Raw genomic sequence first — 17658 nt, 5'->3', positions numbered from 1 at the left:
ATTTAGTGTACAAAGCTCATGATAGACGTCTTTGGAGAAGTTATGGGTGAGTCGAGACTACTCGGCCACTCGATTTTATGATTTAATTTCTATTATCTTGTGTTTGCTGTATATAGTTGATTAATAATAATATGTCAACAAACTCCACCCTAGTGACCCTATAATAGTACTAATTATAGTACCCTATTATAATAGTACTTATTATTATTATTAAATCTAAAATAGCTAATAATTTAATAAATTATTAACAGGCCCCTTAACGTGGGCAATAATATACGCTTTATAATTATATAAACAAATTGAAGTCTATTTTCCAATGTTGTAAAGTGTCTCTTTAGATCTGTTTTGGTCTTTCGTGGGAGTTCCCACATTTGTTGGTTGAGAATGCTCAACATAACATACATGATGCTTGACTGCTTTATTGACCCGGACAGGCACCGGGGGCAGACATCCCAACACCAGTGCGTTGGGACATAGTGTTGGTCTGCTTCAGGACGTGTTAGATCCTAGAGAAGCCGCCATCCCCTCTACTGCTTTAGCTCAGCGGCAGCAAGGATAGGATACAAGGATACAAGGATACAAAAGTGATAATTACTTTATTGAGTACACAATAGTTGTAATTCTGAAATAATTTAGGTTACACAATTCTAATTATTGGCATGAGCCCTGATTTCCTGCCACATTGGTACCTCTGAAAGTACAGAAAAGTGGTGGATTTCGGGGTCCAGGATACTCCCTCTTTGTTCTTTATGGTGGTAATATTTCTCTGAGATGTTTGCAGAGTCTTTATTTCATGATCTTTCTAGTCAGATAAATCCTGGAGAGCATCATTTTGTCCCCAAAGAAATTCGACTCTCCTAATGAATGCTTTTTGTGTGCTGCTTTTTGTTAACACTTCATCTAGATAGGAATGTGAGTCTGCCCCACCCAGCTCTTCTTTCAGTTGCAGGTAACTGGTGTCTTGCACCTCCAGACACAATAGGAGCTGGTGTACTGGAGAATCAATGAAGCTGTTACAGAAACGACAGGCCTCACCACTGCCACCACCCATGATCTTTTGGATATTCGCAAAGAGTGGTGAGCTGCCGTGAATGTAGTCCATTATTCGGCTGTCCAGTTTTTACTCGTGTTGTGCCCGAATAAAAAATTGTTTTTGTCTAGGAGCAGCCCACTGTTTTTGATCTTTGTGATCACACCGAGTATCTTGGTCTCCTTGATGTTACTGAAAGTTCTGCATTGCAGATTTGTTTCGATGCTGTCAATCCAGATCTTGTTATAATAGTACTACTACTGTATATAGTATATACTATGACTAGGTGGTATTAGGTCATGATGCGATGAGGGAAAATATTGACTGAACAAAGACGTGAAAGTTATTAAGAGTTTACGGGTAAAAAACTTAAATAGATAAAACTTTGAAGGAGAGCCAAGTTTGAGCTAGAATATGAAACAATTGCACTGCCACAATTTAAATTTTTATCTGATGAGGGCGGTAGTAAACCACCACAGCTATACTTAATAAACCATATCATTTCCAATTTATTACTAAACTTTGAACTTATTTTCGATTTTTCACGTTTTGAGTAAGCCTTGACTTTGAGAGTTGATTAGTACGATTAATAAGTTTTGTGTATAGAAATGACGACGGGTGTAGGCAGGGAAAATTAGTTTGCGACTGATATAAACAGTTGATCAGTTCAGTTCGCCGAAGTATTAATATTAAGGAAATTAGCAAAGTTTTATTGTTAATAAAATTGATTTGAAACAAAAATGTTTACCAAAATTCACGTTACATTTCAACCTGTTCTCTAGCTGGCACAGCCTGAAGGACTATTCAAAACACTAACACTCTAACCTGATCCCACTTACCCTAACTCAACTTTAACAAAAGAATTTGCTGAAACCCTAACCCTAACGAGAAATTAGACCGACTTCCTTATTCCTATGTCCTAGCTATATATATAATAAGGTCCTATATAAGGTCCGATATATGGTCATATCATGTAATTTAATCAAAACAGTTTTTCGCCAATATCTCCAATCTCGCCAGGGGAGCATTTTAACCCTATCCTGTCATGTGGGGTGATTTGTAATCAGCGTCCGAAAATAAATCGATACAAGTTGGTTTCAGCTGTTTATCGGCTGTAAAGTGATTTAGCGTTGAAAGGCTGTGTCCTATTACCATAACACATAAGTTAACCGAAGGACACGTTTTTTTTAAAGTGTGGTGAGTTGCTGATTTCACCTTTTTCAAAGTAGAGTGCACAAAATGAGGAAAAAGTTGCAGTGCTTTTTAAAGTGCAACCATAAATTTGTACATAAGATGAAGTGAAAATATTCAGCAGTTGTGATTTGAAAAAACGAAGTGCCAGGCTCAAGCAGAATATGGCTTATAAAATGAGCAATTAAACTGAGTGCCAAAAATCAGCAAACCATTTTAACCTCCAATTGACTAATTCCATTGATTTCGCCATATTTTGCTCAAATATTGTTCACATTACACTAGTAGATTGGAGTGAGTAACTGTTTTCAGCATTTTAGTCATTATTAGTAATTCCAGTAAGTGACAGAAGTCAGTAAAAAGTCATTTTTATATCTGAATACGACTGCTCTATTGATGGTTCTTGTCAAAATATTAAAAAGATCAAGGCATAACTGTGTTTTTTTCTGGATAAGACAATGATTGGTTGTGTCTTTTAACTAATTCCTACATGTTTATGTGCCAGCCATCAGCAAAAAGTCACACATGTATCAGCTTGAAATTTAATTTTTTCTAATTGATGAAATAAGTATCGAAATTTCAGTTCTCTTGTTCAGTCACCATATTGACTTTTAGATTGAAGGTGCCATTAATCAGTTAAAAGAAGGCTTGAACTCTGTACTGCTTACACTCAATTATGTCCTGAGTGCCCAAATTCAGCATATCAGTCATATAGATAAATGATGTAAAAAGACAAAAATTGTCTATTTCTTGATCCATGGGTGTACTAGTGTTAGTTTAAGCATCTATTTCGAAAAGTAATGTGTTCATAAAGGGGTCAAAAACAGATAATAATATGAGAGTGCCACTAATCAGCTGTAGTGACTGCTGCAGCCAACGTGGGAATTACCAATTATTATATGTCAATATCAGCATTATTAATCATCTCAAACCACCGAATTAAGTAAAACAAAATTTTAAGTAAAACAAAATTTAAATTTTATTGCCATTACAATGAATAATGATATCATAATAAATATAAGTAGACATCCGATAATAAACTTGTTACATCCAGTACAACCCAAGATGTCAGCCGACGCGACTTACAAAAATAAAGAAAGCTAGCATGTTATGTTCATTGTTCATAGTTTTTCTAACGAGCATGCTTAGCACTTAGGCTGTACTACGGAAATAGTTTTAATTCTACGTCATATTAAAAACTTTACATCATTTTTGAGATACAAAAATAAATTTTAAAATAAATAACTCTTTTGCTGTTTAGGCGCGGCACCGCGCTTGACCCACATGCTATACAGTGTGTAGCAACACAGCGCTGAAAACAGAAGCTATAACATATAAGCGGTGCGTGCGCCGCGCCTAAACCTAAAACCATAAACTTTAAATATTGTCAAGATATTAAACGAGTTTTGCAAAATAATATAGCATGCTGACTTCGTAGGATATTACAATTATACCAGTGCCAGTTCCAAATGTGAGTCAGCGCTTAAACCAAAAGCAGTTGGCAAAAGGAGCCAGTTGCCTGCAAGAGCTTTACTAGCACCCGATTTACCACTTTTGGAGCACAAACTCAAACCTAAAACCGGCCAAGCACAAAAATATGTTATCGCCACGATTAGGTGGATTGATTCCCAGAATATTTATCAGCACGCGGCACTAATAGTATATGAAGTTCATTATCGAATTTTAGATATGCCCTGGATCGTTTAACACATATATAAAAGGTTATTAAAGAATAATTAATGTTTGGTTCGTATATAAATCGATATTAATCAATTATTTAAAATAGTATTTGTGTTTGTTATTATTAACTATTGAGTTGCGTTCGATTTAAATTTTAAAACACTACTACAATACATTTCACAAAACAAAACGACGGGGACACAGAAAGGAGAAGGACAACACATCACACGTAAGGAAACTGCTGCTGTTGACGAGTATCTGATTATATTAATTATGGGTCTTTTGTTCATTAAAATAAGTGTGATCATACTTCTAGAGTATATTGGGCTGACACAGTTGCTGCAAGGTTAACATTGGGGTCCAAAACCGGGAGTGTGATACAACTTAATTTCGCGTTACGTAGTAATAATATAAGAGATACAAAATATAAAATATAAGTCACTGTAGGTTCACGGATATAGCGCGGCTTCATTTCATTATTCTGGCGCGGTAAATCACGCTGGGTAATGAAATGATAGAGTTATACAATATTTAAGTTTCGCGCGCTACGTTTACACAATATATTTGTGAGTCCGTCCCACGTTCCAGACGAACACTCCAGACAAGTCCAGACACCAGTGTAAAGCGGATGATCAGTGTTCTGTGTTATATGTGTGAATATATAGTTTCTATGTTTGACTGTGGTGTGTATTGTGTGTGTTATTTTGTGTGTGTAGTATGAAATCTATATGGACTAGTTTGTGTGTTCTTAATTATAGGCACATGTCATTTCCGTCAAAGTTGAGTTCTGACCATTCATCAGTGTTTCCAGCTTTTTGAGCATTGAGTAGCATAGATTTAATGCGACCTTTAACAAGTGCAATTGGGGATCTGCAATTGTTCATGTTGCAGATACGAATCTTAGTTTAGTTACATCCTGAAAATTTGAACAGCATATGTGTCCTGAAAATCAGTAAAAAGTGACTTATTTGACAGAAATAGTCATTCTTACTGCTAAATGGCACTCTTTTTAGTTCAGAATATTGTTTGAGGGAGCGGTGTGCCTTTTTCGTTTAATGTGGCACAATTTTGTTGCACTGTGTGCCATTATTCAGCTTAAAATGACTTCTTTTTCTAGGCATATACCAATGGTATATCACATAAAATTTTTGCTTTGTAAGCAGTGTTGTGATAACCTGCTATTACTAACTTAAAACTGGCACAATGAACTTCAAACATCAATAGTATGTACCAAATTTCCATGATGAACATAATATTGTTGTCAGAAATCTACTTTATCGTGCCAATAATCAGCAAAAAGTCATTTCTATGAAGATTTTAAGCTAAAAATATCTCTACTATAATTCAGAGAAGTATTTCTGTCTGTATGTCTGTACGACCGCCCACGTGCAAATTAGACGAGAAATAGGAACTTGCGTAGTAACCATAGTAACACTAACGAGGATTGTTACACGCACGTGCACGTGCAATGATTGTTTTAACGTCATTTTGATCGGTATTGATGATATTACGCTGTGTTCAGTGCGAGCTACATTTTAATTGGCTGTATCTTCGGTGGGGATGAATACTTTTTGACACGATTAAAACTGACTTCCAAAGAATACTATTAGGTTCCTCCCTGTGACCACGGGTTTTCTAGTTATTTATAAAATGACTTTTTGCTGAATTAGAACACACAATATCGTTAGATTTTGTAAAGAATCATCTTGATGAACCTGCCTATGCTGTCAGACAACAATTGTATAGTGCCAATATTGAGCAAAGAGTCATTTCTTTTGAATTTTTAATCGTGATGAATTTGGCTTTTTACTGAAAACTGACACACTCTTTTTTATTTTTTTATTTTCGATTTTATTTTCGAACAGAATGCTGTTGAGCAGACTTAATCTCGAAAGTATGATTGAAAAACGTTATAATTTGTTGCTGTCTAGCTACTGTAATGTAAAAAAATCAATTGTAATTTTGTGAGTGAATTTTTACTGAATACAGGCACACAATAGGTTTTTCCTGGGTTACATTATTACAGACCAACGTTTATTGAAAGTTGTTACAGTTCATTCACAAGCTGATCAAAAGTATGGGCCTTGTACAACCCCTTCAACCAACTAGAAATTTGTCCAAACAAATAACTTTTTGCTTATTTTGAGCACAGTTCAAGTATTCCTACCAAAATCCAAATATTCTTTGAATAATTCTGAGACAAAATCTGAATTTTGAACAGAAAAGTCGCAAAATTCAGTTTTTTATGGGTGTTTTCAACATTATAGTCCAAAATGCTGAAAACTGGCACTGCCTTGGTACTATATTATGACATATTAACTAAGTAATGGATTTTCCCTACAGGGGCAGTTAAGATTGAAGGCATATCTGTGCTACACTTTCTAGTTACTAGTCATTTCACTTACACTGTCAAAAGTGTCATGGCACTCAAAGTCATTTTCACCACACTTTTAAAAAAAAGTGTCCCGAACCATAATTGTCTGATGTCCGATTGTTACAGAATTAAGGGAACGTAAAACGTTATTTTATTTTGTTCTCAGACGGATGATAATTAATCACTCTACACTCAACTGTCACGTGACTTTTTCAACCCGTTCTCTAGCTGGTTCTAAACGACTTTTCGAAACCCTAACCCTCTAATCTGATCCCAATCCTAAACCTAACTTAATCCTTAACAAAAACACACGCTGAAACTCTAACCCTAATGAGGAATTAGACTAACTTCCTTATACGGTCATATCACGTGATCTTGTAGCGCGATGTGTTACTGTGCCGCGCCGGCTAGATCGGCGAGATGCGCTACTGTGCCGCGCAGAACTGCCATGAATTGACATCGTCAATTAACACGTGATCGAGACAATTTTTCGCCAATATCTCCAATCTCGTCAAGGGAGCATTTTAACCTTATGTCATGGGGGTGATTCGGAATCAGCGTCCAAAATACATCGATTAAAGTTGGTTACAACCGTCGGGGGCCCTTTTAGAACAATCTCGAAGATCAACTGTACTAGAGTGATTTAGCACGCTCGTTCTCGGACAGTAAATATAATTGTATCACGTCTTGACCCCCACTATGGTTCCACTATGCAGTTCTTACGATACAAGGGAGCCGCGCACTCGTGCGCGGCGGGTCATACAACGTATGACAAAAATAGAACTCAGTACGCCAAAGCACAAAGGCTGGTTGGTTGCTTGGACATTCGATCTGGATCAGCCAATCATGTAAATATAATGAATTGACAATCAGTAATTTGTAATTATTATTTCACTGTTGTCCATTGTTACATTAATGGACTAGCCCGGCGCGCGCTATTTCGTAGCCAGTAGCACTTGCATCAGGCTCACATTTCGGAAAAAATAAAAAAGGTGTGCCCTTGGAGGACTTCACCGCTTTGACGCGCCGCGCAAACTAGCATTCTTGCTTCGCATCAAAAAATCGGAGAGCAACGATCTCGATGGGTTGACACAGTCAATCAAGTGTGCGCTACTTCGAAGGAATTTAAACGAGTAACATTCGTCATCTCACCACATAATGAGCTTTTTCTGCAAATCAAAGGTGATTTTCAAATGTTTCTCACAATATTTCAGATAGGGAAAATATTGAGTTTTTGAAGGGTTGTTTTTATATAAATTCGTTGTGACATTATGTGTACACTGTTTTGTGTTTGAAAAAATTTTATTTGTAAAAATTTATTCTGTTTCTGAAGTTTTGGTTGTAGTGCGATGCACTACTGGGTCGCGCGCGCATCAAATAATGCTTCTCGCAACCACTTCGGTAGATCGGCGAGATGCACCACTGTGCCTCACCGAGCTGCGAAGGATTGACATCGTGAATCAAAAGTTTTGGCTCTAGTAATCAATAAATGTGACATGTAATTGTAAGATAACAATTGAATAAACCCTGCGCGCGTCGCTTACAGCCGCACCTAAGGATTTCTCAACAATGTTTGGCTGTGTGCAAATTTGAATTTATTTATGAATATAAAATAATATGTATTGACTGTTTTGTGGTAAAAATTTGTTTTTCTTTTAAAAAAATCAATGATAGTATTCTGCTCCGCGATTAATGAATGTTTTGTTTTGTGTTTATCTACTCTCTCTGCAGCTATTTTCAAATGAGGAGCTGAATAATCATTCAGAATGAAATAAACAGTTTATTTCAGCCAATCACATTGTTGTTTTCGAAACCGATCGCTTGTCAGGTTTTTGATACAGGATCTCCGTATTTCAAAAATCCAATTCGTGGCACATTTCATTAAAACAATGTTTGTAGCTCTCGCTACCTGATCTGCATGCCTGGTATTAAACAAATATTCATTATCGGAGTCATCGACCAAATACTTCGTATGTTCATGATCATGGTTTAAGTGCTGCATCGTGTATGTTTCAATTTACAGTTCTTGTATACAGGCTACACAACGACCACTCTAGAAGGCGAGCACTTTTTATCGCAAGTTACAACAGCTGATATCTGATCTCGCTAATTGCAGGCAAATGTTATACGACTACACACAACTTAAGATTTTTAGAAAGGGCTCCCAGACAGTTTAAACCAACTTTAATCGATGTATTTTTGATTTTAGAACGCAGAACGGTGATTCGGACTTATTTTAAATCGCTTTAAAATACACCTTATAGAAATACTTCATTAAACCAAGCTTCAAAGATAATCTATCTAAGTTTATGTGTTTGCTACTTCTTGACTCAACTCCTGTGTCCAATCTTGACGGAGTTTCAAATCGATGTTAAGATTTTAGATTTAGATCAATTTAGAATTATGACATAAACATCATCACTAGTTTTAAACATTCTTTCTGATTTCCTCATTATCAGAACTGTGATTTAATCTGACTGGCTGTCGTTGTTATACAGTAACATTTTTGAATCGATCAGTCCACCCGAATGACTGTGCCTACACTAGTTCTTTTCCCATTTTTTTATGTGCTTGTGCTTTTATGAGATCAACTACTTATCTATATTGTAGCTTGAAAGTTGAACAGACTACCAACCCATTGCATTCACAAAGGACTTATTCTGAAACATTTTCCCACGAATTTCGACATGATGTTGCTGAACATTTTTAATAGTATTTGAAGGGTAGTAATTGTTTAGATCTTACATTTTATACGAAACTATTGATGTTTTTAATAGCTTTTTAGCAAGGTAGAATATGTTAGGTGTGTTTCTAAAAATTTTCTTATACAGGGTGGGCCAAAAGTCAGTGTGCAAACGTTGGGTCTTAAACCTCCGCCGTGTTTTATATTTGAGGGTTGTTGCTTTGCAGATGGTTTACTGTACCTACTGGTTCGAGGATTCCGTCACCAAAATGTGAAATTCGAATATTTTTCTAGATGTCTAATTTTTTCAGAACCGGTAGATTATTAAATGTTGCATATGATCTGAAAATATGAAGCAAAACGGATTAGAAATGACGAAGTTATCAAGCATTTTCTGTATCTCGTTAACAAAATTGACTGGGTGATTATGTGACACCGCGACACGACACCTTAATTGGGCAGCCTTCACGATTCCCATAATGTTTAACGGGGTGGTTAACGGGGTCACTTAATCACGTGATTAGGTAAACCAATCACCTGATCACACGTAATGAATAACCTCGTTAAGGTTCATATCTCGGTCATCTGAGAAGCTAGAACTCTCATTTTTTCAGGGCAAACGTAATTTAAATGTTCAAACACAATTCAATAAAATTTGGCTCGATCCGACTATCCAAACTATCAAATAAATGCGAAAATGAACCTTCTTTTGAAAAAAATGAACACAAATATGTTTCGATTTGACAAATTTCTCGAACCAGTGGTGGTAGTAAGTCATACCAGAACAAATTATTTCAATTGGGCACTCAGTGACTGAGCTATTAAGGCCAACGTTTGCACACTGACTTTTGGCCCACCCTGTAGAAATAGTGGATTGTCCATTGTCGACTGAGCAGCTGAGCAGGCCTCTATCATACTGAACTGTTCCAGAGACTATGTATTATATAAGTGCAAGTGTCTGTGTTGAAATTGTCGAAAGCCAGGGACTAAATCTTAACTTTACGCTTAAGATTAATCTGTCAAAAAGATGAAGTTTTCTTATTCTTAGAAAACGAGATTTATTATATAGCTTTATATATTTTGCTAATTATGTTACTTATAGTACAAGTATGGACGAACAAACATATTGAGGTATAGTCAAGTGATATTGGACTGTGTTTACTTGACAAGAAACATCTTTAATTCAGATATTGTTGTAATATCAGGGGAATAGTTTTTCGATGTGATCTCTTAAGTGGGGGGATGACACGTCTCCAATGTCTCCCGCACCTTATCTTTTCGAAAAAGACAAATACATTGGAGACATTGGAGACACAGCTTTTGGAGACATTGGGGACATTGGGGACATCGGAGACACAGCCTTTGGAGACATTGGAGACATTGGGGACATTAGGGACATAGAATGGATATTAGGGGCATTGGAGACATTGGAGACACAGTTTTTGGAGACATTGGGAATCTTTTAGTTCTTGATTCCTTCAAGGAATCAAGAACTAAAAGATTCTTGTCTGTCTGTGTGATCCCTACTAGTTAGTGAAACAAATTTTAGTGAAACAAATTTAAAATTTTATCCTTTATTTTACAATCATAATATAATAATATTTATAAGCCTCCGTTTTGAAAGTTTTAAATTTTAATATGTTCACATTTCTATTTAAAATTCAATTTAATGTATAAGTCAATAACTGGCCGCCAAAGCCGCGCATTCTTGAAAACAGGATTAAATTGTTCATGATTCATGATTATACGACAAATAGAAATAAATTTAAAACTATCCGTGGTTTTTAAAAATAAATTACAAATTATAATCTTACCTAAATCCAAAGCCAGCTTTGTAAAATTTACTATTAGATCATAATATATCGTCAATTCTCAATATTTACAATGCAACATTTCATTAATCTACATACAAGCGTACTCCAGCCCCTGCACGCATCCGTTCTTATGCGGCGCGGCTCAAGCCGCGCACGCACGTATTATTTTATACTGTTAGTATAGAGCAATTTGTCTCCATTGTTCTAAATTTCTACAAAACTTGGTGAAAATGAATAGAAGGGATACGTTGATTACTGGAGACACAAACTTCAAAATATCCCCAGTGCCCCTACTATCCATTTTATGTCCCCAATGTTCCCAACGCAATGTCTCCAAAAGCTGTGTCCAATGTCTCCATTTTAGGTCCCTAATTTCCCCAATGTCTCCAAAAGCTGTGTCTCCAATGACCCAATGTCTCCAATGTCTCCAAAAGCTGTGTCTCCAATGTCTCCAGGACATGTCTCCGCACCCTATCTTTTAAAAAAAGACAAGAGACATTGGAGACCTGTCATGCCCCCCTTTAGTTCACAGAAAAGCATTTGTAAAGTGTCTAGAACTAACATTTCGAAATAGTTTCTTTCAGTAATGATTAAGAACCAGTGTCCTGTATGTAACTGCATTTCCACCTTAGTTTCATTTTGAAACGTCAAGAGACTGGTAAAGTCAAATATTTTGTTTCTTAAACATTTTTAATAGTATTTTTAAGTGTAGCTTAATTGTTTTAAAGATCTTAAATTTTATACGAAACTATTAATGTTTTAATAGCTTTTTAGCAGGGTAGAATTTTTTGTGTGTTTCTATAAATTTTCTGTTAAAAATTAAAGTTTTTGATCCCTACTATTTATTGTTAATAACATGCTCATTGTAGCCAGTTATTTTAAAAGATTTTCATCATCATATTATTAATGCTCACCCTGTCAATGACGAGCTATGAAGGAATCATTGGATCTCATTAAAACTGGCCATGACTGAAATCTAATTGATCTCATTAAACTTGTCATGACGTGCTGGTCCTTGCCAAAGCAAAAACCTAGCTAGACGTGATGTGATGCGTTAGGTGGTCGATTACGTGACGCATCAGGTACCGTCTATCTAGGCCCGCCCTAGGGTCTTAAGCCTTCAACTGAAAAAGCAGTAAGTCAACCAGTAAGTAAACCACCATCAAATTGATTTGATTTAAAAAGAGTCAACCACATATCTTCTTGTGGCACCAACATGTTTCATACTGCCCTATTCAATGTAAAGGTTGTGACATGCACATGGCAGCCGTTCTGCTTTTTCGAAAGTCATATCCGGGATTCTTATCACACGTAGATATGCTTCTGGTCCAAAGTTGTTCTCAATAAGATCATAGCGTCTGGTGCAAGCTTTTTTAGGGATTTATTTTCAGATCTATCATGCGATTTGTTGCTAAAATGCTCATAGTAGCCTATAATAATTAAATTTTCATTATCGTTTTAACTTACCGGTCGTTTTTAATCCCTCGTAAAATATAGATGATATAGGATTGGTAACGAGAACTATTAACAAGTAATTAGCAAATGATCCATGCTCACCTTCTAATCATCCTTTGTGTTCAGGATGGCTGCGTACAAGCCCGAGAAGGGCATGCCCGTTGACGAGGTTGCTAGCCACAGAATCAGAATTACTTTAACCAGTAGGAACCTCAAAAGCTTGGAGAAAGTGTGCACTGATTTAATCCATGGTGCCAAAGCCAAGGATCTTGATGTTGTTGGACCAGTGCGTCTCCCCAACAAAAACCTTAAAATTACCACCAGAAAGACCCCCTGTGGTGAAGGTTCAAAGACCTGGGATAAGTTTGAGATGAAGATCCACAAGCGAGTAATCGACCTGAAATCACCCAGCGAAACAGTGAAACAGATCACCAGTATCAGCATTGAACCTGGTGTAGAAGTTGAAGTGACGATTGCCGATAGTTAAATGTTTTATCTAGTTTTTATTTATCGATATTATTTGTGTTTACTTTGAATCGCTCTATATCTGGAAAAACCCTTAAGTTCTTGATTATTTGACATACAATCGTATTATCCATAGTCCATACCACATAAAATTTAAAATAAATTTTTCTGCTCCTTCATTCGAATGATTACTTATACCACAATATTTAATCCGTAATAATAATTTAACGTTTATAGCTTCACGATGGTGAGGTACGCCAAAGAAGCAGAGAATCCGGCCAAATGTAAGTATCTTTTTTGTTTGGTAATAGTACGAAATTTTTTAATCATTACATGATGGCGACTGAAAAACCTAAATTCACTCTAATTATATTATATCAGCATCTATTCGAATTTGGCATTAAGGGAGAGCAGGCGAATTGACTATCTATAAATTGGATTAATACAATTCTTCATTTCAGCGGTAAAAGCCAGGGGCTTCCATCTAAGGACACATTTCAAAACTTCCCGTGAGGTTGCTCAGGCCATCAAGGGAATGCATCTCCGAAAAGCCCAGAAATATCTTAAAGATGTTGTTGGAAAGAAACAGATCATCCCAATGAGGAGGTTTATGGGAGGTGTTGGACGTCACGCCCAAACCAAAGCTTTTAACACATCAGGATCTCTTGGTGCATGGCCCAAAAAGAGTGCTACTATTGTACTTGATCTGTTGAAGAATGCTGAATCTAACGCCGAAGTTAAGGTAACTATTAAGTCTTAACTTTTTTACTTTTATAATTCTCTTAACCTCATTTTATTCTCTGGGGGAGGGGGAGGTGAGGGGCAATCCTATGTCCATTTATTCCTCAACTTTTGGTCAAATAGGCATGGCCTTAAAAGCAGCGAAAACTTGAGTTATAATTGAGCAATATTTTAACTTTCACATCATATTCTGATCTAATTGTTCAACCACCAGGGTCTTGAAGTGGATTCCCTCGTTGTCGAATACATCCAAGTGAACAGAGCCCCTCAAATGCGACGAAGAACGTACCGAGCCCACGGAAGAATCAACCCCTTCATGTGCTCTCCCTGTCATATCGAGATGATCCTTACTGAAACAGAAAGTGTCGTCGCCAAAGAGGACGATGATGCTCCTAAGAAGAAGAGCAAGAAGAAGGAGGCCAGAGCCAGAGCAAGATTGGGAGCTGAATAATTTTATCGTGATTTTTATTTATCAAATTCCTCGTTTTATTAAAAAGAACTTTCTAAAGTTCTCATTCTGGCATCAGATTTATTCGTGATCTATGCATCTTGTAGATGAAACATTGAAACAGATTGACTATTCAGTGCAGCGTATTTAAAAACTATCAACTTTCTTATTTAGTTTATACGTAGTACGTACATCTCTCCCTTTCATTTACGAAAAATAACATGTTGCTTAGCTAGTTTGACAATAACCACAACAATTATTAAGGTAGTTGATGAAACATTGATTGGGATTGGGGTTGGCTCTGACATGAGGTGATGGGTAAGTTATGCACTTTTAAAACTATTTTCCCGTAATTTATGATATTCATTTTTAAGAACCAAGAACTTTTTTTGGGTTCTCGCTTTATTGGTTTGCATTACCATGTTAAGACTTAAATCGCTTCGTGAATTGTTTTACCCTAATTGTGCCTCAGTTCAATTATCAATTTATTCCAGGCAGAAAAAGAGGTGATGTGGGACGGGTTCAGACAAGTTTTATATTTTTCCTTCTGCTCTCTTTCCTGCTAACATGTAAGTCTCGATCTCAATTGACTGAGCCTCTATTTTTTATTGTGCAGGTTTAAATGGCCACGCGCTTATTTTCTCCCGATATGTGTCGAAACTGTCGTTGAAATTGTCTAATGTAATGGGGGTGATGCAACGTCAATTAATGTCAGTATTCCATAAAAACCCCAAACTGACATTGACATTAATTGACATTAATTGACATTAATTGACATTAATTGACATTAATTGACATTAATTGACATTAATTTGTCTTGAAATTTGAGATTATCATTATTTGATAAATATTCAAGATATCCACGTCTAATTAAGTTAGACAGGTTCAAAAAAATAAAATGTCCTTGAATAATTATGAGTATGTTCTTATCTGTTGATCATTAGGTTCAAAGACCACCAAAAAAAATTTCAGCTTCCAACTCTTCCATCTTCGGTCCCCACCGGCCACGCCCATATTTTATTGGTTTCTTATACAGGTAAAATATCTAGAATCGGCTTTTTTAGTATGAAGGAGTACTGTTAGCTGTTTAAGATTCGTTATTCAAATATAAATGTCATAAAGGCATTTCGTTTAATGCGGGTTTTAAGTTCTGATGATGTTGAGAACCACGCCCTTGGATGGCCACGCCCATTTAAGAAAATTAAATTTCGGAAAACCGTATTATTTTAGTTTTATTGTTTAATGATCTGAATTTTTTCACATTTCACATTTCCATATGTGATAGTAGTGAATAAATTGATGATATAAACGTTCTTAAGTGCTAAAAATATGGTAGAACTACATAATCTTGGGTCGAAAAATATCGTGTCAATTAATGTCAGTATTCCAAAATTTTGCAAAACTGACATTGACATTAATTGACATTAATTGACATTAATTGACATTAATTGACATTAATTGACATTAATTGACGTTGCATCACCCCCAATGTAATTACTAATTGTGTAAGTAAGCTGTAAAACCGATGCTTTCAGATTTGGGCTTATTTAAAACTAGTTCTAACTTCAGGCTCCGTAGTGCACTGCGAGGAGGTTGAATCAAATCTTGACAACGAGGTACCTGCTTTGACTCACACTAAAATTAAAGATAAGTCATTACAACCTACAGAACGACCTGTAGAAGACAACAAAGTTGAGCAGCAACAAGAAGATGATAAGAACATCGGCGATGAATCTCAGATTGTCCCCAAGACTGGTGACACGAAACTGGACCCCCAGGATGCGGATGGTTTGAAGCCAGAAACTGAGGGAGATCCTGACAAAACTGCAAAAGATAAGAGCACAGCTGAGCTTCTAGATACGAAGACAGTTGTTAATAATCCAGATGAGGTAGTTGAAGACCAGAAAAGCAAAGCCGATGAGACCGAACAGAAAAGCAAAGCCGATGAGACCGAACAGAAAGATGAAGGAAATGACCAAGATTCAGAAACAAGTAAGGAGGCTGAATCTAAGCCTGAGGCCGAGGATAAGAAAGATCCTGAGAAAGAAGGTGATTCAGTTCCCAAGGATGATAGCAAACATGAAATAGTCCCCCAGGATACTGCAATCACAAACAATACTTCCATTGATAGTAACACAAAGCAGAACACTTCTAAACCCGATGATAAGGATACAGATGATACCCTCTATACCGTAAACATTCCCGACGTCACCTCCCCTTCCTTAGCTGAACAATTACCAAAAGATGATCAATCACATAACGCTGATAATCGCCCCAAAAAATATTTCCCCACCCTTGTCCCTAAAGTCGTAAATCCTGAAAGCGACTCAGACTTTTCCTTCTTCAGACTTTTTATTTTAACTACAGTAGTTTTTGTCTTCTTGTATGTTGGTTATTATTATCGGCACATAATTAAACGGCATTTCAATAAGAACGGTAACGACATTTACTATCAACCACTTCGAACAATGCAACATAACGCTGTCGATTGAAAGGTTTAAAAAATCCCCAGTTTTCTTTCCATTTTCCCTCTATCAGATTATAGAGTAAATGAAATGATTTAAAAAAATCAAAAAGCTATTGAAAATGTATTATGGTTTTAGCAGACTTTGTATTATCGTTTTCTTTTTGCAGTAGACAATCGACTGGATAGGTGTGTAAAGTACGTGTTAACTGTTAAATGGTTTTAGAGTTTAAATATGGTTCGAACTTGATGTATTTAATTTTTTTCTCGGGCTTTGAGACTTTTTGTAATTTTTGGTTTGAAATATACTCTAACTTTATTTGATTAATAATTGATTGATAATTGATTGATAATTACGTTTTGTGTATTGTATGTATTTTTTCTGAATTAAAATGTTAATATTTCCTGTGTCTCATGATTGCGTATATAATATAAACAATTTTGTTGCACCTCATTCTTCTTTCCGCTTCATAAATGGCTGAAACCTTTTAACATAACAAGATGGTGACTAGCTACTAGGCATTTTACAGCTACTTCACTGTTCACATCTCCACACCTTCCTGTGTACAGATCAGATTGCCGGTATCATATCCCCGTAACATAAGATAGATCCCCCAAGATGCCGTCAGACGATGAGCTGAATTTCAATCTCATCCGTATAACACCTACTCCCCTGGACGTTAAGTGAGGCCTTGGAACACATCACAATACCATCCTGTGGCGGCATATCAATATTCTGTGGAACAACCAGAGACACTTTTAATGATAAAACTGTGCTGTATCTTGAGTACGAGGCGTACGAAGCAATGGCGATTAAAGAAATTGATCGCATCTGTTTAGAGCTGGCGAAGTCGTATGACGTGAGAAAAGTTTACGTCGCACATAGGACTGGCCGAGTTGATGTTTGTGAGACGAGTATAATTGTCGCTGCATCATCACCACATCGTGCTGATGCGATAACTTTTGTGTCTGAAGCTGTTGATAAGATCAAGGAGAGGGCTCCTGTGTGGAAGAAGGAGTGGTATGAAGACGGGTCGACTTGGAAAGAAAATTGCAAAGGTTGTGCCAATTCGGGTCCTGGTAAATGAAACTATGTGTATGGTTAGAGGATATGAGCGATGATTTTCGCTGGTTGATTTACCTTGCAGATATGAATTTGCTCTGCGACACTCACACTGAGTATGCTGAAGAAATCTAGAATAAACACCCTATCATCTGTGAATAAACATATTGTTGTCTGTAAACCGTTTTTATGAGCTAAAATTCGAAAAAGATATATTTTCAGATATTTTGTAACAGCTGGACCTTTTAAC

General features: G+C 36.4%; 3 protein-coding genes across 3 annotated transcripts in view; 2 read left to right on the top strand and 1 right to left on the bottom strand.

The window, feature by feature from the left end:
* LOC134815789 (limb region 1 protein homolog) overlaps positions 1-17658 on the bottom strand; it is a 103680-nt gene that overhangs the window by 68887 nt on the left and 17135 nt on the right. The window lies entirely within an intron of this gene.
* On the top strand, positions 12929-13910 carry LOC134815795 (large ribosomal subunit protein uL22-like). The gene is made up of 3 exons (XM_063824385.1): positions 12929-12976; positions 13154-13434; positions 13648-13910. Exons 1-3 carry the CDS (start codon positions 12937-12939, stop codon positions 13882-13884), a joined length of 558 nt encoding a protein of 185 aa, XP_063680455.1. The 5' UTR covers positions 12929-12936; the 3' UTR covers positions 13885-13910.
* On the top strand, positions 14111-17641 carry LOC134815792 (uncharacterized). The gene is made up of 3 exons (XM_063824381.1): positions 14111-14199; positions 14376-14450; positions 15451-17641. The coding sequence occupies exons 1-3, from the start codon at positions 14196-14198 to the stop codon at positions 16371-16373; spliced, it is 1002 nt and encodes a 333-aa protein (XP_063680451.1). The 5' UTR covers positions 14111-14195; the 3' UTR covers positions 16374-17641.

The sequence above is a fragment of the Bolinopsis microptera genome, chromosome 5 (genome assembly GCF_026151205.1).
Source record: "Bolinopsis microptera isolate Bmic1 chromosome 5, MBARI_Bmic_1.0, whole genome shotgun sequence".
Classification (NCBI taxonomy): domain Eukaryota; kingdom Metazoa; phylum Ctenophora; class Tentaculata; order Lobata; family Bolinopsidae; genus Bolinopsis; species Bolinopsis microptera.
The sequence above is the reverse complement of the archived record's forward strand: the minus strand, read 5'-3'. Positions and strand labels throughout refer to the sequence as shown.

Excerpts from the sequence above, each read along its gene's own strand:
- LOC134815795 (XM_063824385.1), top strand. The coding sequence starts at position 12,937 with ATGGTGAGGTACGCCAAAGAAGCAGAGAATCCGGCCAAAT. Across the intron at positions 12,977-13,153 it reads AGCAGAGAATCCGGCCAAAT|CGGTAAAAGCCAGGGGCTTC; the intron begins GTAAGTATCTTT and ends TCTTCATTTCAG. Across the intron at positions 13,435-13,647 it reads AATCTAACGCCGAAGTTAAG|GGTCTTGAAGTGGATTCCCT; the intron begins GTAACTATTAAG and ends TTCAACCACCAG.
- LOC134815792 (XM_063824381.1), top strand. Across the intron at positions 14,451-15,450 it reads GCTCTCTTTCCTGCTAACAT|GCTCCGTAGTGCACTGCGAG; the intron begins GTAAGTCTCGAT and ends TTCTAACTTCAG.